Source organism: Gymnodraco acuticeps, unplaced genomic scaffold, assembly GCF_902827175.1.
Source record: "Gymnodraco acuticeps unplaced genomic scaffold, fGymAcu1.1, whole genome shotgun sequence".
In the NCBI taxonomy this organism is placed as follows: domain Eukaryota; kingdom Metazoa; phylum Chordata; class Actinopteri; order Perciformes; family Bathydraconidae; genus Gymnodraco; species Gymnodraco acuticeps.
The window spans coordinates 581789-603958 of NW_022990947.1; the positions used below are offsets into that span (position 1 = coordinate 581789).

Here is a 22170-nt window from a genome sequence, read left to right on the forward strand (position 1 = left end):
TTACATAGCAGGTGATCACTTAGATTCCATTTTCATTTACTTCCCTTCTGCCGACCCAGTGACCCTACAATCGATATCTACAGCCAGAGTAATAAAAACTCTGTTCTGGAATGACCTATATCTTTACTGGAATAACAATATTTCCTAGTTTCAATACACTTTATGCTTTCATGCTCTTGCCCTACCAACGGAAAACATTCAACTATCCCTCTGCTCTTATTTATCTTTCCATCTCTTTCTTTAGATGTGATATTCATACTCATCTTTTTGCCTAGACGATGGAAAGATAAATAATTATTCTCTCTCTGCTTTGAAGGGGGAAATGTGGGGGTGACGGAGCTAAATAAAGCTGTAATGTTGTACTATTAAAGTTGTAATGGAGTGTGATTTGAACAAATAGAAGAGTTTGACAGTTTGCAAGGTCAGGAACATTACCAGCTCTGAATCACAGATTTAATTCATGGCATGTTTGCCCCCTTCGACCATTGCTCAGTTTCCAGGCTTTTGAGTACTAAAATGTAGCATTCCAAATGAGTCTGCAGTAGTGGTGAGGATTGGTCTGGCCTATGTGGGAAAAAACCTGCCAACGGCTCCTACTTTCTTTGTTGCTGTTGTTATTATTGTTTGTTTTTTAATGATGTTAGGTGTGAGAAGGAGTTACAGTACATTAGGTCAAGTTTCAGGAGGAGAAAGAGAGAGGAATGGTTGTAATACAAAGCGTGCTCAGAGGGAAACAGAAAAACAGGAATATATTGTTAATACTGAAAATGTGAGCTACAGAATGAGTCAAAAAGGTGAGGAGGTGAGCGCTGATGAAGATTGTGGTTATCTCCAAGTAAGTCCAGGGGCAGAAGTGAACACTCATATCTCATCTCTCTCCTGCCCTCCTTAGACCCCGGCGACACGAGGACGAAAACGGCTAAACGCATAGGATTAACGCAAACGCAATCGCAAACAAGCTTCCGTCCACACGCAATAGTTATCCGGATAGTGTCTGCCCACACGAGACCGCTCCAACCGCTGGAGAAGCTGCAGTACATATGCAGGAGCCTGTACGTGGCGCTGTAACTTCCTCCACAAAAGCAGCGAAGAAGCATGGTTGTCATGGTTGCCCTTCTGTTTATTCTCCGCGGTGGGGGCCGAGGGAACCGGGCAGAGTTTTTCGCCAGTCAACGTGTATTAAAGTGTATACCTTCCGACAAAATTATAAAAGTGTCGGTCAAAGGTCTTCTTTGTTATTTATTGAGCTTTAAAACAAATGAATAAAGACTCTATATAATATAATAATAAAATACACGGAGCCTCTATTTTTCCACCCTCTCTTCGGACAGCGTCAGTGTCCGTCTCATGCAGCAGCTGATCCAGTAATGAGTGACCCGGCCGACAGTACAAATAAACATATTTATAACTAGTTTAGGTAGTTTGAGAGGTGTCTCCGTCCTGTCAGATTAGACTTCACTCGCGTTTATGTCCATATCGAGAGAAAGATAAATAATCTGAATTCAGTGTGCAGTTTACTTTGACGCGGGGGTGAGCAGCAGAGGTGGGGAGAGGCGGGGCTATTGCGCAATCATTATCAGAAAATGATCGCTGAAGCTGCAGTACATATCCACAAAAGCAGCGAGTAAGATCCCCCCCCGGATGTGTAAGTCTGCTGTAGATGTTGCACAAATAACTGTATCATGGTCAGTAGCGTCCGGAGCACGATAGCAACTCTGCGATCCGCCATTGTTGTTGTTGGTGGCGAAACACATCAGCAATGGCGCGGGGTACAAGGAGGTGAGCAGCAGAGGTGGGGAGAGCCGGGGCTATTGCGCAATCATTATCAGAAAATGATCGTATAGGGCGCACACACGGAGCTGTTTGACCCCCCAGAGCGTTGCGTATGCCGTTCTATCGACCTTGGGACCCGTTATCGTTTCCTCAGTCGTTTAGTGCCGTATGCGGTCGTCCTCGTGTGGTCGAATGGTCTATATGACACTAAACAGTAACGCAAGCGGCCGTTTTTGTCCTCGTGTGGCTGCAGCCTTAGTTTAAACCTCCTGCCCCCAACCCCCCTGCTCTGCTCTGGAGACTCTTCACTCACCTCAGTTAAAGACTGGTGCTTCTGGGTTTTTAAAAAGTTGTTTTAAATTGACAGCATTACCCATTTAGGCATTAACGCAGCTGACACTCCTCTCCGGAAATACCCACAGATAGGGCTGTTGGATCTCTTTATCAAGGTCACTGTGACAGGGTTATTATTGGCTGTTGTCTGATTTGACTGTGTGACTTTTCAACCCCTTGGCCACACTGCTGCTACGCTTCTTCTCTGCTCGAGGAAGTCAAGTGACTTTAATAAAATAAAATTACACACTAAATATAAGTTCTTTGACCACTGCTTGGTGAACCTTTTTTACAAGGTTTCACAGTGGTTTTAATCTGTGTTGCATGTTGTGTCACTTTAATAAACCAAATCAATATTTGTAAGTACTTCGCAAAATGTGTTTTTAGTATAGAGAGCATATTCAATTTGGTCATGATTTTTTTCCGGGTTTGCATTTGACATTTCAGCCTCTAGCAAAGTTGTATCATGCTTTATTTGTGTATCACAGCAGTAAAATCCGGAGGCATGTCCAATTCAATCTCTGGGCAAACTAATCTCATCTCTGCACTTAATTCGGTTCTGGGAAAATGCAGAAGCTGGGGGATAACTCTCAATTCCACAAGGTTCCCACATAATGAAAGTCTTGTGCAAATTACTTAACTTTAGATTTCTCTCCGCCACAGCGTCTCTTCTTTATGTTGACAAATCCATTAGATTTTTTTTCCTTATGCCTCATTTTATTAAAATCTCCATTGTTTAGAATAAGATGCAAGGCGTAGTGTTCTCCATGCATACGCTTGTTTCTCTTTCCTTCCTCAGCCCAGTGTTGACAGCGTGAATGACCAGCATATAAGGTCATCCGCGCTTCTGCAGTGTAGGACACATTTCTCCTTGGCTCTTAGGTTGTTCAACTGCATGTATTGATGATTACATTCAACATAGGGCAATAACAGGAGGAGATTCCAGGAAAAACTTCTTCAGTGTAGAATATGTTCTCTGGATGGTATTTTCTTTAATTGCTCTCACACTCGGAACAACCTTCGTTTGTTTAGCCCCAGGATCTACACACTTGAGGAACCATCTCAATATTTACCCATCATGCACCTACTGTCCAAGCCAACATACTGTAGCTAAGGGGATCATTGACAGTGGCCCCAACCCAAAATCATCCTGCCTTGCAAACCAACCATGAATGTTTGCTTTGCGAAAATAAATAGTTATATACACCTGCTCACTGTGGTCTGCTTTGGCAGGTGGTTAATCCTTGTGAGATCTGTGTTGACAGTGTTTTGGACATATTGCAAATATTCCAAAGTTAATATTTCCCTTAAAAGGATGTTGCTTGGTTTTAGTTCAGGATGTGTATTTTGTAAAGAATTTAGTACAAATAACTGCAACACTGTGGTAAAAATAATAGCTAATTACCATATCACATAAGGAAAAAGGCCTTCTCTTCAGCATTCGGCCTGCCTTAGCCTGCCTGCCTTACAGATGTTCAGGTAACTTCTGCACCACACGTTTGGCTATTTAAAATAAATCATGGTTTAAGTTTCTCTCTCCCTCCTTCCTTTTTTCCTTTCCTGCCCCACAAAGCTTTATCCCACAATAACTAATGTGGGGTTAGGTTTCAGACGGGGTCCTGTCAGTCTTAGACAAATACAGTCCTGTGATAACCTTGACACACAGTGCAGACAACCCAGTTTGCTCTCCGCCTCGACAGCTCCGCTCGGTCTGTGTACATTTGTTTGGAATTGTCAAAACGCTGGGAATTTTAATGTAACAGCTTCCCTGAATGTCACAGGACTTAGAAAGTGTAGAATTCATTTAAGAACTGTTAACAGGATCCATCTGGCTCTCCTCATGTGGAGCAGTGTGAGGGATCGATTTCCTCCATCACAGTTTATACAAACGTGCTTCCGTACTGTATACATTTTACTACCAGGCAGCCTGACTTTTAAGTCCAATGCCATTTAGACAGATATGAAGAATTTGAGATTTTTTTTTACATCTATACAAACACAGACCTTGCACCGGCACAGATCCAAGTGAAGTCTAGTTGATCTCAGAATATTTTCTTATTTAGACTGTCCTTTAAGTGGCTGGGTGATATACGGTTTTAATAGTATGGAATGTGTGCGTTTGTCCCACTGACTTTTTTTCCTTTCCTCTCTGCCTGAAGGATTTTCTTTGTGTCTCAGTGTGTTTATAGTTGCTCAAATACGATGTGTCTGTGTGTAACAGTGTGTGTTCTTTCCGAGAGGAATTTATGTTATTTGCTGTTAACACGGTTCATAATGGAGCATTGAAATCAGAACCCCTCCAGGCCTGGGCAAATGGCGTGCTCCGCCTGCCTCCAATGATTACACCCTTCCGCCCACGACACAGTTCTGACGAGGGGAAAGAATGCGATTGATCCAGACTCACCCAAAAATAATCAAATCAATTCATTTAGTTCTCTTTCAGCCCTGCCTCTATGGCTGTCTTTTGAAGTATTCAGCTGAAAGACTCAAGGAAAAAGTGCCTTAATCTTCTGAAAAACAGTTCCTCTTTTGCTCAGCAGTGCCACACATGTCATTGCGTCTGTCACTGAAAAGTCCGCTCCCCAGTGAGTCTGCTGTAACATGTTAGGTCCTCTTTGTGTGGGGAATTCATCTTCTTACACAAACACAAACACAATGGAATATTAACTATTAATCGAGGCTATGCTTTATAGTGGTGAAACGCAGAGCAGAGTTCACTTTCAATCAAATGAGAGCGATATAGTACATATATTCTGCTCATTGCACTGGGCACACACAGAGACTCTGAAGCAGAAACACATACATATGCCAAACTCCCACAAATTCACTAAATGCTACTACTGACGCACTGCGTGCTAATAGAACCATCCTTCGGGCAGCAGAGCGGAAACGGTGGAAATCCAAACACCATGACGACCTCCTAACCTATCAGGCTCTCCTCTCCTCTTTCTCTGCTTGGATCTCTCAGGCAAAAAGCACTTTCTTTCAAGATAAGATCCAATCCTCCTATTCCAATCCCAAAAAACTATTTTCCATCTTCTCCTCCCTCCTGGACCCTCCCAAAGCCCCTTCCTCCCTTCTGTCAAGCGACTTTGTTAACCACTTTGAAAAAAAGGTTGATTATATTCGCTCTTCTTTTTCTGACTCACCTTTACTCACCGCTGGTGAGGGTGGGGTGGCCAGGATGGAAACAGTGATCATTTTGGGGTGGCATTGAAATCACTATTATATGAACATAAAAATACATCTCACTAGAAAATAAGGGGTTATTTAAGGCACCTACTGTACAACACACCTCTACATTATTTGGGATTAAGTGGTGGAATAGATCACATAATATTCTGTATATCTAACTATTTTTTGTGTATTCCCGCAGGCAAAGTATCAACGAAGCTTACATTATACAAATGTAATGCAATATACAGACTGTTTAGCTTATGATGATCAGCAGCACTATGAGCTCATTCTCTCAGTGTATCATCAGGAATACAGAGACACGCACACATCATTTAAATAAGGGTTTTTAAATTCAATGATAGGTTAAGAATAAACATCTTAAAGTAAATAACAATAAACAATAGCCCATAACCCTGTAAGGCCCCCGGTTGTAATTTTACAACATTACTTTAAGCTATCCTAAAATTGTCAGTAAATGTTTTTTCTTTTTAAAAGACTACATTTACATAGTCAAAAGGTCCTTTTGTTCAGCCTCACAATGCTATTGGGTAGTAAATGTATTTATAGGTCCTGCCCTCTGGCCATACACTCACACAACCAGGGGCGCCGGCAGGGATTTTGGGCCCCATGAAAATATATCACATTGGGCCCCACCACCAGGCCCAGACCACGCCAACCAAGCACAATTGCTGTAACAACACCTCCAGAACCCAACCGACTCATTTTTTACATTACATGTTACTTGTTAGACGCTTTTATCCAAAGCGACTAACATACTCAATACTGTGGACAATCCCACAGGAGCAATTTTGGGGTGAAGTGTCTTGCCTAGGGACACAATGACATGCTGACTGCAGTGGGGTTTGAACCTGCTGTGACCCCCTGATCCCAACACCAAGGCTCTATCCATTGTGCCACACGCCTCATTTATGCTTTAAATAACTCCTACTACCTGTACAGGCTTGCATCTATCTTGTAGTCCAATACTAACCGCACACTATTTACTGACACTGAGCTGTGAAAATATAACACTTATGGGGGGACAGGGCTTCTAAGTCTAGAGATGGATCTGTTGGTCCTGGCACCAGGGGGAGGGACAACTGATTTAGTATGAATAGCTGCTAAAAATGTACCCGCATTTGTTAAATGTCAGCTAAAAGAGGAGTGAAATTAAAAACCTCTGCATTTTCTTTATAGATATTAACAGTACTTAATATCAGCTTAGTAAAAAAAAAACATAACAATTATTATTTACAATGGACTACGCTTAGCTAACAGACACATTTCCACCACTCATAGACCACACCCACCTTTTCTTTGAAAAACTGGGTGACATACTGTGGCCCTTTAGTCCCTCTCTCTTTTTCTCCTTTCTTTTCTCTTTTGAAAGCCTGACTTTGTTAGTCGTTGAGAGATGGCACACACGTAAGTACTAAAAAGATGAGAGGTCTGTAATTTTCATCCTAGGTACACTTCAACTATGAGAGACAGAATGGGGGGAAAGAATCCAGGAAATCACATTGTAGGATTTTTAATGAATGAATTGGTAAATTCCTCGGTAAAATAAGTATTTGGTCACCTACAAACAAACAAGATTTCTGGCTCTCACAGACCTGTAGCTTCTTCTTTAAGAGCCTCCTCTGTCCTCCACTCGTTAACTGTATTAATGGCACTTGTTTGAACTCGTTATCAGTATAAAAGACACCTGTCCACAACCTCAAACAGTCACACTCCAAACTCCACTATGGCCAAGACCAAAGAGCTGTCAAAGGACACCAGAAACAAAATTGTAGACCTGCACCAGGCTGGGAAGACTGAATCTGCAATAGGTAAGCAGCTTGGTGTGAAGAAATCAACTGTGGGAGCAATTATTAGAAAATGGAAGACATACAAGTCCACTGATAATCTCCCTCGATCTGGGGCTCCACGCAAGATCTCACCCCGTGGGGTCAAAATGATCACAAGAACGGTGAGCAAAGATCCCAGAACCACACGGGGGGACCTAGTCAATGACCTGCAGAGAGCTGGGACCAAAGTAACAAAGGCTACCATCAGTAACACACTACGCCGCCAGGGACTCAAATCCTGCAGTGCCAGACGTGTCCCCCTGCTTAAGCCAGTACATGTCCAGGCCCGTCTGAAGTTTGCTAGAGAGCATTTAGATGATCCAGAAGAGGATTGGGAGAATGTCATATGGTCAGATGAAACCAAAATAGAACTTTTTGGTAAAAACTCAACTAGACGTGTTTGGAGGAGAAAGAATGCTGAGTTGCATCCAAAGAACACCATACCTACTGTGACACATGGGGGTGGAAACATCATGCTTTGGGGCTGTTTTTCTGCAAAGGGACCAGGACGACTGATCCGTGTAAAGGAAAGAATGAATGGGGCCATGTATCGTGCGATTTTGAGTGGCAACCTCCTTCCATCAGCAAGGGCATTGAAGATGAAACGTGGCTGGGTCTTTCAGCATGACAATGATCCCAAACACACCGCCCGGGCAACGAAGGAGTGGCTTCGTAAGAAGCATTTCAAGGTCCTGGAGTGGCCTAGCCAGTCTCCTGATCTCAACCCCATAGAAAATCTTTGGAGGGAGTTGAAAGTCTGTGTTGCCCAGCGACAGCCCCAAAACATCACTGCTCTAGAGGAGATCTGCATGGAGGAATGGGCCAAAATACCAGCAACAGTGTGTGAAAACCTTGTGAAGACTTACAGAAAACGTTTGACCTCTATCATTGCCAACAAAGGGTATATAACAAAGTATTGAGATGAACTTTTGTTATTGTTATATTTTCTGGATTTTTTTTTATTACAGGCCTCTCTCATCTTTTTAAGTGGGAGAACTTGCACAATTGGTGGCTGACTAAATACTTTTTTGCCCCACTGTATTCTGTTTTCTTCAAGTTTGTATTTTGTTGGTCGAAAGCACTTATTGTAAGTCGCTTTGGATAAAAGCGTCAGCTAAATGCAATGTAATGTAATGTAATGTATCTCTTTTTAGCCAACCATAAAGTAAAGACAATTGTCCTGACACAGAGACAGCCTTACAGCTGAATGCTATACAGTGTATCTAATCTTGACACTCTTTTCATATGTCTCTTAATTGTGTTAAGATGCTGTTTTCTATAATGGATCCTACTGGTTAATTGGAAAATGTAGACTTCAGTCTTTGCTGATGTATCACTATGGGGATTTAGATATTTTTCGGCCTCAGTTCAATGTTTTCTTTAGAAGCTTTTTCACAGCTTGCTCAAATCTACATGTATCTCATTTTCCTTCTTATCCTCTTTCTCTGCCTGTCCATTCCCTCTCCTTTCCTCTTCGCTGACCTCTGCCTTCCTTTTCTTTCCCCTCATCTTAAATAATTTACCCCTCTACTCTCTTCTTATCCTTCTTTTTTTCACTGCTTCATTTCCACTACTTCATTTGAGTGAAAACAAATGGGCAGTCCAGGTTGTGAAGCAGAGAAGGAAGCAAACTCACCGCGTCAGCACGGAGCCTGATGATAATAACACTGACTACTGGCCCCTTCAGGGACAACTAGTGGAGAGAGTAAGAGTTATCATAGTTATGGAGCAGATGAAGGAGGGAAAATGAAAGTAAAACGAGGAGTGGCTTCTAGGGAAAAAAAGAATGAGAAAATGATTAAACGGATGACAGAAACCAAGAGAAAGTAAAATTAGATGAAATGAAACAATAGACTGAGTGCTGGCTATTCCCTTTACAAATGGCCCCCGCAAAAGTGTTTTCTGTAAGCAGTTTTGAAGTGTTCTCCCATTACCTGAACCGAGGTGGAGCTGCGTTTGGGGAGCAGGTATGAGCACGGCTGCACCCCCAGATAGAGCAACCAGACAGACCTTATTAAAAGAACAGACATACCAATCAATATCGTCGTTCCACCGGTGCATCCAGCTGCCGGGGACCATACACAGATAGGCACGGCGCAGCAATTTGCAGGCATAAACAACGGCCTAATTGTTCAGGGCCTGGAGGTTTAGAGTGAGGAAAACAAAGATGAAGTATGGTGAAGATTTAGGGGGCATTTTAACTCTCGTTTAGGAAATGAGAGTTTTGGAGTTGGGCAAAACTTTCTGTGATGAGTGTTGTTATTTTTGACCGGCAGGGGTTCTTAGTTTTAAAGGCTTGCAAAGTGAGGAGGAATTATGGAAAATATAGGATAGAGATGTTCCCCTGGTTCCTATTTTCCAGGCTTTGGTCAGGCTTGAATGTTCAAAGTCAGGAAAGTAGTTTGAAAGAGTCATTTGCTATTTGTGCTTTTCAGTGTAATCTTGGAGTCTCATCCCACACAGAAGAGCCATATTGATTGGCAGTCTTAACTGAAGCCGCCTCCTGATCATCCCTTGATCTTGTTTCTAAAGGGCAGGAGCAAGGGACAGTGAAGGAGAGAGGTTGGAATAAAGTGAGACAGCGACAGAGTTCACTGAGTATCTCAGAATTGCCCTTCAACAAAAATCTTCCAGACACTCAAACTCGTAAACTTGACCTAAACCTGGCTCACATACACTCATATACACACTCTTGCTTTTGTTTGCCTCCACCTTGTCCTTACTTTTCTTTTAACCCCTACTCCCTCTTTTTGTCTCTCAGTTACTCCCTCCCCTCCCCTTCCTTAAGCAAGGACATCCAAGGTTGTTTGACTTTTGGATGCTGCTCACATCTCTTGTTAATTAAATTAGTTCATCCAAGTTGCCCCCCTGTCTTGTCTTTCAGCCTTCCCCGCTTTCTCCCTCTCCTGGTCTTCCTCCTTCATCCACTGCTGTTTACTCATCACAATGGAGGTCAACATAATCTCATGGACAGACAGTAGACACAACTCAGTGTGGCCTGGGTACTCAGACTTGCCAATCCTGATATGTCTTTAAACAATAACTACGTGTTTTCCTTCTCGGCAGAGATAACAGGAGGTCACAGCCCGTATGTAGCCTGCAGGCGCAGAGTCTTACTGTGTTGGTGATGAATTAGCTTTTTAATGCTAATGACAATGTAGCCCCCTCAGTGAATGTTATGCGGGGTATGGATTAAGCCCCTGATTGATGTCCAGCTTTTTTATTTAAAGCTGTATAGATAATGGATGTCAATGCTTTGAATACGTTTTGTCAAAAATACTGTTCCTATGAAGTGTGGAAGATGAGTAACATGTGAGAAAAAGAACAATTTCAATGAGACAAAAATTCACGAAATACATACAGATGTATCATACTGTTAAGATGTGTTCCTCTAATGACAGCGTTTAGCACAAAACTTACAAAAGAACTTGGCTTTAATGTTAGTGTTCTTTCGTGATCATTCAGAATAAAGTCACGATTCAAGATACTCACCATGAGTGTCTCTAATGTCCACTCCAACGTTAGTTTTACAGATGAGACTCCAATGTCTTGCTCAATGCCCTGTGTGTAACTTTCCACAAATCTAATCCAAGCTCTCCACGCTCTAAGGAGTCACTATGAATTTTGTATCGTGGTGTTCTTTGAAAGGACAGGGTCAAGCTGTCCTCATTCTTTATTTATTCTGAAGAACAAGGGAGTCATGCGAGGTAAAAAAAAGTAAACACAGTAGCTCTGTTGTGATTATATGTAAGGAATTCTGCTTGTGTCTGACCTCCAGTAAGCTGCTCTGGAATTTGTTCCGTGTGTGTGTGTGTGTGTGTGTGTGTGTGTGTGTGTGTGTGTGTGTGTGTGTGTGTGTGTGTGTGTGTGTGTGTGTGTGTGTGTGTGTGTGTGTGTGTGTGTGTGTGTGTGTGTGTGTGTGTGTGTGTGTGTGTGTGTGTGTGTGTGTCTCTTTATTTTTCTCTTTAGTGTATTAAAGGGTTTTAACCCCAACAGAGAACATTTAACAATTGCTGAAAGATGTAAATAATTAATTTCGATAGTTATAATATACATTTGTCAGATTCACTGTGAATGGTGAAACATTTGGTCGAAGAGTAGAGCTCCTTGGTTGGGACCCGATCGAAACAGACCTGTGGAAAATCACACACAAATCAAAATGGATTATATGAAATCAGTTTTAATAGACATAAATAATAAACGATTCATAAACAATTGAATTTAGGATGAATGGATCAAAAGGTACGAATTAGCAAACAGACTGCTTCCGCTGACCATCTTGCTTTAAAAACACATTTTCTCCTTCTGTGATAATGATGCACCACGTGAGTTATCAGAGACTTTGGTTCAATATTCTTGGGTGTTTGACATAATGATTCACAGACCTAAGATCAGCATCAATAGAACGGGCCCTACCTGGACCTCATTAGACTTAGAATTATCTATAATACAATAATTATTTGTAAGACAAAAGTTAATTGTTGTACATAATTTTTCTGGTGCCTTAGATTGTCTTACCTCTAGACATTTAAAGCATCATTTGGCTTTGCATGTTGTTCCTTTTATTATACCAAATTGTATGTTTTAAATGCAAAAATAAATACAGGTTTATGAGTATAACTTTGACTAGAACACCAAATCTTACTCTAAGGGTTTTTGGTCACCACAACACTTTTTAATTAGCTTTTTCTTTTGTTCAAACTTATACATTTAGCTGTGATAGTGATTTTTTAGAGAACAACAAATAAATTGTGAAAGTCTTTTGAGTTATTGAATGTTTTGCTCATGTCTCCCGAGATAAGAAGGCCTGCGTAGAAAGAGAGATTGTGCTGAGCCTCGTACTCATTCCTTTAGTTACCTTTGTCACGCGTGATGGAGTGTAGGGTTTACAAACCTGGCCTCCAGAACCTCTTTCTCTGACCCTGTTCAGTTGAGACCCCATTCCTCCATGTGCGTGTGAATGGGTGTATGCTCTGACACTCTGCTTTTCAGTTCTGCTGCTGTCTGATATTGTGCAGAGGTGAGGGTTTGTGAGCGGTACCAGACCTCAGTTGTCGCAAGCGGTGCCTGACCTGGTTTCTAAAAGCGCATTCAGAGCCATGCACTGCAGGGTCGCTTTGAGACAAAATCTAAATGTTTGAGCTCAGGCTTTCCTTGGTAAAGAGCAGTCTATTCATTAAGCTTGCATCCAAGCCAATGCATCAATAGTTCATTTAGAATATTGAATCTTTCAGAATGGGTTTGTGGTAACCTCTTTGCTGTCTCTACATTTCTAAAATCCACGGCCTCCTTTCCTTTCTTTCCCATTCATTCCTCCCTCCCTCCTATACCTCTCCTTCTTATCAGAGACTATCTTTCAGTTGTCCAGTCACTCGTTTATAAACTTTACAACAGGGGCTTTTTCTCTGAGCAGTTTAAGAAGGCCATAAATCTGGCTTGTTTAAATCCAGACTTGTTTAAGCTGCCTTTTACTAAGACCTGATGCACTGCATTCTTCTGCTGCCTAAACAGGCTTTTTAAACATTTACCCCCAAATGTATTTACTGCTTGACTGATACACTCTCTTCATGGAAGTAGAAAGGGAACGGTGGTATTTGTCTCTCTTTATGGGCCGGGGACCGGCAGTGGCTGCCACATGGCCAAAGTAAATGTATGGGAAAGAAAAAAAGATCCCTACCCGTCTGAATTGAAAGAAAACACAGAGGGAATACAAATAAATAGGGCAATTTTTATTGAAAAATAAATAGTTTTTTGTCAAACAGACTACTAAACATATCTTTGTTTTCTAATATCAGCACGGATTTACATTCAGCTCTGAAATTGTTCATATCAACTGTGAGTGTTTTGTTTTCAGGGTGATTGTTGCGGTGTACATTAGAGTCCTCAGGAGGCTTCATATTCATTTTTTTTAACACTGTACTTCCTCAACTCTCTCCCACTTTGTTGTATTCCATTTCCCTACATTGATTGCTAGGAGGACTCAGAGGGTGTTCTCACAACCCGGTCTAATATGATATGCATCTTCCTGTATGTGTATCTGATTATCGATTTACGACCCTGTTCTTCTTTTTCCCACTGAGAATGTGAGCCGCTGCTGCTCCATTAGTCATCTTTACGACGTGTTTTACTGCGCTGCTTACTAGGGGAAGGCCCAGCGCTTGCGGTATATGTGTTTTTTATGTGGTGATAGAGTGCATTTGCATCCGAGGATCAGACTTAAAAAAGGGCTCATTGTTAAGAAAGACCACACTCCCAGAGAAAGCAAAGGTCATCCCGTCACTTACCTTCAGCCGTCACATGTAAAAGTAGAGGAGCGCTTGTCAACAGCCGCTCACACACACAACGCTATAAACTATTCACGTATGCCGTACAGCTTGTTCAAATGCTTTTTGCTGAGCAGCATATCAGACATGCATCTTTTTGTTTTCCCCTCATCCCTCCCTCGCCCTCTTGTAAACCCTGACAACAGCACATTACCCTTCAGCATGCATTACAGCGCACTTAGATCTACAGGGCAGCATCTTTGAAGTTAAAATGGGGGAAAATATCATAAGTATAGGCCTCGCTCCAGATAGCTGTGGCTGGGCTCCCAGATGCTGCTCAAAGATTAGAATCAGTGAGCAGTGATCTGCTCCATCATATGGCTCTCCGACAGACTTGGCAGCAGGTTGTGGTGGGGGGGGGGGGGTCAGTACAGTATACTAAGGGATGCATGGGGTAAAAGGAAAAAAAAACGTCCTTCCACAGTAATATATCTAAAGCACCTTTCCCAACACCAGAGGCCCCATTGCTTTCCGATAGCTTTTTTAAGCTTATGTTGCCTAGCAACAAATACCGTTAGTCGCAGTTTTGCCCAGTAACAACATTTCACAGTAGGATAAAACAGCTGAATCACCGGTTTTAAAGAAGTCTGTGGCAGTAGTGCTGTAACCAGAAGACTCTCCTCTCTGCCAGCCAGCTACCCACAGCTTTGGTCTGACCTTCATGTCTAACATCAGCTCAGAGCCACAAATACCAAGCAGGTGTGGTGATGTCATCACGTCTCATTCAACATACCACAGAGCCATGCAAAGGGCACAAATCCCTGCTCTGGAAGGAAGATTGTAGCTGTGAACTCTGGGAACATAGCTAGGAGAGGGTTTATTTTAAAGAAAGGCTGCCTTTTTAAGATTTAAAGTAACTCGGTTAATGGAGGCTGTGATGCATAAATGCCTCTGTCAACTGATTTTCTGTCAGCAAAATGTTCTAACCGCGGGCAATAAAATGTTTGAAAAATGAACCTAGCCAATTAATTAAACCAGGTACATTGGGTTTCTGTGCTGTGTTGTAACCATTTCAAATGTATACAGGCTTGTCTACAACTTGATTGCCTCCCATAATAAGATATTTGATTTCCAATCGTTTGAAGCCTGTTGCATGTGTCAGTAATTACATTTTTTCAAAAGTGGAAAAAAACAACATAAAAATGGTCTCTTCACTCACAGACTTATCAACAAGGTTAGTTAGTTATTCTTTTCATGATTTCATCCAAGTGATCCTGATGCAACATAAACATTTAGCGTTGACGCAACTAGCAATTAGGAAATGATTCAGCGTTTTGATTGGGATCCATTCTGTGTGCGCTGTGTTTTCTCAACGAGTGAAGCTACACTACATTAGCATTAATGAATGTTATGGCCTCCCATCAGTTTGACAGGTCTATTCTTTAGATCTGTTTTAATTGTAATTAAGCTCTGATTAATGAGCTGGGGGATGTTTCATTCTCTTTTCAAGAATATAGTATAATATGTTATGAAGGCAATCGGGGGTTTGTCATTTTATCTGCTAATGAGACTCAGCCATATGTCATAACACACTTAACTTGTCTCTGTAGTAGCAGCTTTAGGAGGTTTCATGTATGCTGCTCTTCTGCTCCTGCTTTGGTGCTCTGTGGAGGAAACGTACAGCATATTTGTAAGTAACTTCAGGTGTTTGTGGGTGAAGAAAAGAGGGTGGGGTCGCCATTGTTGCTTATAGTTTTTAAGAGTGAGCATAAACCGCAACGTCCCCTTTTGAAATCTGGCTGTAGAGAGAACTGAGTAACAACTGCTTTTAGCACTTATTCTCTGAATTGGCTCAGTCAGATCAGAAAAACTAAAGAGATGAAAATAAGAAATACTTTTTTACACCATGGTGTTGATTTTATTTGATCTTATCTGCAGTATCCTGAAAGAGTTTGATCAGCCTCAGTGCGTTTACCTCAAGCACCCAAACGTCATCTTGCTGTTTCTTCCTCTTAAAGGGAAGGCTCTTGTTGCCTTATAGTCTTCTTGAATTCACATTTGCTGTCCATCTTTTTTCTGTGACCTGAGAATCAGTGTTCTGCTCTCTCAAGTGCGCTTATTACTCTCTCTGATTCTGCTGCTTTACCCTGACTGTGTCTGTCCATTTGTTTTCTCAATTTCTCCACTTAACAAGGAATTGCTGATACCCTCAACTTAAAGCAGATCATACCCTGAGCTAGAGCCAGGGTTCTGTTACCCAGCGAAGCTTTTCTTCCAGAAATCCCAAAAACCAAAGCGCTCTTGGGCAATGAGGTTGGGGGAAACTGTAGAACACTTTATCACTGCTTTGGCAACAACGGATGACTGTGTGCTCAACATGTGTGTGAGTGTTTATACATCATTTCCCCTGGAAAGTGTCATGCTCGCGGGTGGGCGGGGGTTGGTTCTGGGTGGGTTGTGGTTAACCCCTCAAGGTCTCCAGGGTTACTCTGCCTCTGCTCTTTGTCAGATTCTCAGGCGTTCTCACTCTTGGTTTTCTGTGACGGTCTGGCAGAGTTTTAGACTGGCAGAAAAGGGCGGGAGTAGCTATTAGCTGCTTGTCTTTCTAGTCCTGTGAGAACATGAAGGCCTCATTTGCCTTGTGAGCTCAGCTGTCCTCCAGTGCTAAACCCATCGCCAGAGTCCAGTCGTGTGTGTATGTGCATACATTGTTCGCTTTTAAGACATTTCCTTTCATTCATGTTAGTCTGCTACACTGTCACTTTGAAAACACCCCGCAGTTCAATCTCTGTGTCTGATTATCTCAACAGGGCGTCATGGGCGATGCAGAGATGGTCAAGAGATTTATTTTTAAGTCTGTATTTATTATTCCTAAAGCATTATTTATGTTGCATTTATTTGGTTTAAATCTGATTTGCCTATTTTTAAATCATCAACTCCCTGGAAATATGTCTGATACTTTGTCAAAGACTCTGGAAAGATTCTGAAATTGGTTGTCTCATGGTATGGACCTGGACAATGGGTCTAATATACCAACATCTGTAGTAAATCTCTTATGAAGCTATCTCTTAATTGCTTTCAAAGTATAAAAAGGAGGAATGACTATAGGTGGACACAAAACGATATCAATGTACATATGGGTAGCTGACAATTGTTATAAAGAATGACTAGAAACTGGTAATACTTTGATCAAATAAAACAAACATGTAGGCAGTGAGCAAAGATGACAGTCGTGCTTAGTTGGCCTTCAAAACAGCTGTTGAAAAAAAAATACAAATCTCAACTTTTCTTTTAAATTATTTATTCTACAATTTCAACAATTTAGACAGTTTGTACATCTTAAAAAGAAACCAAATTAGTAGAAGTGGGAGGGCAGAAAGCATAGCTATACAGAAGTAGCCCTCCTGTTAGTCATCCTGTTGAAGGTAAAAGTAAGTAAAAGATAATTCCGTAATTACATTCTCACACAGATAAACTACATTATATATATACATACACATACATATGTACACATACATACATACATACACCCATTTCCAGTTTTTTTTTGGTTAGTTAGAGTAGGCTGCTAATAATTTTTTTCAGAGTCTTGATTTTAATTGTTGATGACAGTCAACATTTGAGAGAGTTGTGTTAAGACCATTCCATAGCACCTAATATGGATAAGCTCAACTCAAGGTGCAGTAATTCTTTCATCGGAACTGTCCATGGTATTAAAGACTCTTCATCAGCAGATGTAGATTTTTTCCCCACTATTTTTTTAATCCAAAATGTGCTTAGTATAATGGAGAGTTTAAAAATCCACAATTCCTTGAAACCTGAACTTCTGCTGAGGAAGACAGAGTAAGGATGTATCTTTATTTGCCATCAAAAACGATTTTATTATTTTTGTCATGGAGGTGAATCTGATCATTTAATCAGTACGTTAACAGTGTGTGGGTTTTTTCTTTGTGTTTTGCAGGTGAACGAGGAGACAGTGGAGAGGCTGGTGGTGCAGTACCCTCACATTGTTTTCAGCACGGTGATGCAGGATTGCAAGAGAACCCTGGAGAGAGCTTATCAAATGGGCTGGAGCCCCAACACATCGAACACTTCGTAGCTACTGCTAGAGCTCTCTCACTCTCACTCTCACTCTCACACACACACACACACACACACACACACACACACACACACACACACACACACACACACACACACACACACACACACACACACACACACACACACACAGCTACACGGAGGCCCTTTTTGTGCACAGACACAATCACACAATATTTGCAGCTCAGTCATGTCTGCCTCCCAGCCACTGTTCGGACATGCATGTGAACATGTAGCTTCACACTCACAAAGTTTCAGTTCATCATTTGTTTCATTGAAAGCAAATATTCAATTTGAATCATTTATGAAAAATATGGGTATTTTATGGTAAAGTGAGAATTCTATCAATCTTAGGTTATACATGACTGAATCGTCCGCATCATCATTGTCAATAAGTCAGATTACATCCAACAATATAGTTCTTTGACCAGAACAGTGACTAGTTTGTTTTGGTGCAAAGCAGTGCACCAACAAGTGTTTTTTGATATATATTTAGGTGAGTGTTACTCAGTTGTTAAGAGTATTTATAACTCATACATTGTAAGTTGTCCGTATCACTTTGGATGGAGAAATGGTCAAGATGTATGAGCAGCGGTCTGGTCCTCAACACGTGAAAAAGATCAAAATAAACGCATCATTTGTTTAAAGACATTCGGGTAACATTGGAAAATAATATTTTTAATGAGCATGGAGTAAAAAAAAAGGATTGCAGATGTTCCTGAGCGATGCGTTGAGGTCGGCCCTCTGCAGTGTTTACTCCCTTCAAACTGAACTTGACTGCTGCAGTGAGATCGCACAGGACAGATCAGAGACTTAAGGATCAGAGACGACATCCACAACTTCAGACCTAAAGACAACAGAACCGCCCGTGCTTCAGATCTCACTTGAGGCACTGTGATGTTTATTTTGTCCAATTACAGTAGACGTTTTCTTTTTTTCTTCTATGGATGTTCAGTACAGTGTTAAAGGCATTTGTGGACTCATGATGTTTCACAAGACTCCATTTTGAAGGACAGAGCTCTTTGCTGTGACTTAATATGCACATTGTCACGGTACAAAAGAAAGTTCAACACCTGGTCAATTCATGGCAGGAAAACAGCATTGATTATGTTCCAAAAAACTGCATGTTTACATTAAGATCCTCATCTTCTTTTTTTCGGCTACAGATATAGCTACTGCTGATCTGTAGGACTTGCTGTTTGTTAATGCCATGCATACATTTAGGGTTGACTGAGCATCAACTTGAGTCAGTACAGAATAAAATAATGCTTGAAATAGAAGTTGCCTTTAATTAAAAACCATGTTATCAGAATATTAACCACAACCACCGTGATGATAGGTTAGAGGAAACGTTGCCTTAAGTGGTTAGTAGGATATTGCCATCTATTTAGCAACCATCATTTACTGAAGAAATGTTTGAGTTTAATAGGATACCATAAACCCATTGTTTGATCTGATGTATTCATATAATACTGTGTGGGATTTACTTAGCCTATTATTGGTTTTGAACATATACTTAACATTAGCTATGTAGCAATGTAATGAGGGATTTATCTTTCTTAGTGGTGTAGGATTTAAAAAAAGAAAACAAACAAAAAAAACGGCTTGGGCCAATAACCAGGTCCAATGAAAGATTATATGAGAAAGTTGTTCGTTTTGCATCTATTCTATAGAACCTCAGCAGTGTACAGTTAAAAATGCTAATAACCAGGGTATTTTTCTATGGTGTGAACCTGCTCTGGGCTCGGCCTCCACACACTGTCTCAGACATGAACAATAGCTTGCTGAGCTGAGGGGTGTGGGTGGAACTGTAAACTTTCTACAGCATATAGAGATTCAGACAATTAAAAACACCTTCATTTTACCCTTGTCAGAAGTTGTAGACTTTAACCGATGGAGAGTTTTCCCTCGGCCTGTTTTTGTTCAGTTTCTGTTCTTTTGTAATCCCTATATGCACTTTCTTCTTTGCTAGATGTTGACACACTTGATTCCTGATTTGTTAAGGCAACCGTAAATGACTGGATTTACATAAAGATGAATAAAACACTACTTCAAGCTTTTTTTTCTCTTTTCCTTTTGTATGTATGCAGTTGAGGCAGGAGAAGAATATTCAAAATGACAGTGGAGTACTTTTCCACTCATTTGACATCATCGGACGACTGCTTAAACATATCGGATGTTCTTTTTTACTTTGTTCGACTTCTCATTACAACAATTGCATCTCAACCACAATATATATAACTGTAGACATCGTGGAATTTAAATCCAACACAGAATCTGTATGCTCAGGTACTGTACAATGCAACAAGTATACCACCAGGTTTACCATCAACAGGCGCCTTGGAATATGCAAGTATTACATACCAAAGCCTCTGTATTTGTATTAATAAATGTTTTCCACTGATACCCATGCACTGATAATGTATTTTTCTATTGAGCACAATGACACAACAATCAGCCTGCATTTCCATTACAAGTGTTGTCAAGGTCAGAACTATTGTCACCATCACAGCAGTTCACATCTGAAACAAAGTGAGGAAACATCAGCTTGCTGCTCAGGAAGACAACAAAGGGCTAACAAGCTGTCACTCAACTAGTCCCTAGTCTTTGACATTGTCCCTTTAAGTGCCTATTTTCATGTCTGGCGATCAAACACGGGAGAAATAATCAAACGGGATGCCAAGGTAGGTTCTTCCTAGATAAATTATTTGTGTTGCCTGCACAGTTTGGGTCAATATGCACAATTTACTTGAGACACAGCTAAACTAGTTAATACTAATCTTGATTAAAGCATAGGGAGCTATAAACATGCACACATACAACACATGTATAATTTAAAACCAGCTGTACTGTAAGCTCATCTTACTTTGAGAGTGAGGAGAATGTGAAGATATCAATTGTAATCCTACATTTCCAACCTTTACATGGCAGACATTGTTGGAGAGAAAACACACCAACGGCTACCCAGATAGTCAACTTCAAACAAAACTGCCTTTCTGAGATTCTTATACTAAAGTGTTGTGTTTATGGTGTGTTTTAAGGCGGCAATTTGTGGCTTTGTTTCCAATATAGGAAATATATATACCTCTTCCTAACACGTATTATAATGTTCACAAATAAATATTAGTTGCAGTTATGGGCAGGATTTCATTGTTCATTATGTTGTGTTCACCTCGTGTGACACTCACTCACAACAGATGGATGAAAATAAATGACAGCTGCTTGAAACTCGGCGGTTTGTAAACATAAAACAACACGTGTAAAGTTGTGTATCACTTCAGATTTTCTTTTACAACAGCTGTTTGTGTGACCAAACCACTATATCATTACCTTAATGGGATGGTGTCGCTGTAGATAAGGAAAACATAGGAAAAAGAAATGAAGAGTATATGACATGCAACGAATGTCTCTCTACCTCGCTACACTCACTTCCATTTTCATGTCCTCTGTTCCCTCTCAACATGAGAAAAGTGTCATTAATGTTGCAAGGAGAGTCCAGTTATTGCTTTCCATGGCCGCCTTGACCACCTGTGTATAATTACATTTTTAGATGGTTTTTTTTCTTGTGTGTTTGGCTTTTTATTTATTAAATACTGCATGTCTGCATTTCACAGGTGCATAGGGTGTGGTATTTCCAGTTCTGCTCTAAAGACCATCGAGGAAGACATTTTCAATGTTACTTCTCTAGCAAGAAAACCTACTTGAATAGCATGTACTCCATTGGCCCTGACAAGCAGATATATTAAAAATGTAGCCTTTGGCTTGTCTCCTCTGCATCGAATGAAAGCCTTCTGATTTCAGAATGACAGTTTTTAAAAAAAAAAATATCTCTACTACAAATGAGCTGATCCCCCTGCACTCGGCTACCATTTTTGTCTTGGGTAAATTATGCAGGTTGCTGAATTTTACTGCTGCCAATTAGTGCCTTTGCAAATGTGAGTGTATGCCTTAGATTCTCCTGCTTATTGAGGTGGATTCCATCAATGGCTCACACACTCACTCCTGCAATATTCATCAAGGTGGAAGGAGGCGATAGTCCAGGCACTTAGAAGAGAGACTGCCCTCCAGAACAGAAAGTGTGTTCGGGGTGCGGCAGAATAGCAATAGAGAGCAGTAATTAAACTTTGTAAATATTCATGTGGTCATTACATTTTTAATGAGGTGCTGATAAGAATTGACGCTGACCATCCAGGACATTTGTCATGTCGGGCCTGCAAGGACGTTGGTCCAGTCTTCCTAAGAAATTACAATTTTTCAAGACCTAATCATAGCTGACATTGACGGATGTCCTCCACTGAAAGGTAGGGGCCCCTTTGAACTTCCTCAAAAGAATTGATCCAGAGCATCTAGTCAAGATGAAGGCTGTGTTTAAGAAACATGGCAGTCCACCCTCCTTATGCGTGGGTGTGCTGTCAGGAGCTTTGGATGTTAGACCCTGTTTGTTAGTAATTATCAGAACGAGACACAGATGCTAGCAAACACAGCATGCAGAAACATGTTGATCCAGCCAACTGTACTGCATGATATGATCAAACCTAATCATGATAAGGTTTGATCATATCATCTATAGTAGCCATCTGATTCAGTGCAGCCCCCATCGCCATAGTTGAGGAACATCTCTCCTTTTTATAAAATAACTCTTCCCTTTGACAAGTCACGTCTTGTCTCCAAGTATT

The 22170-nt window shown here is 40.9% G+C and overlaps 1 protein-coding gene across 1 annotated transcript in view; it reads left to right on the forward strand.

Annotated features, from left to right (window-relative positions):
• The window catches only part of fbxl17 (F-box and leucine-rich repeat protein 17), a 245833-nt gene extending 226280 nt beyond the window's left edge, over window positions 1–19553 (forward strand). The window contains exon 11 of the mRNA XM_034234925.1: window positions 17355–19553. Coding sequence (XP_034090816.1) covers window positions 17355–17492 — 138 coding nt within the window. The 3' untranslated portion in view covers window positions 17493–19553. The remainder of the gene's footprint in view (window positions 1–17354) is intronic.
• Window positions 19554–22170: the final 2617 nt, after the last annotated feature.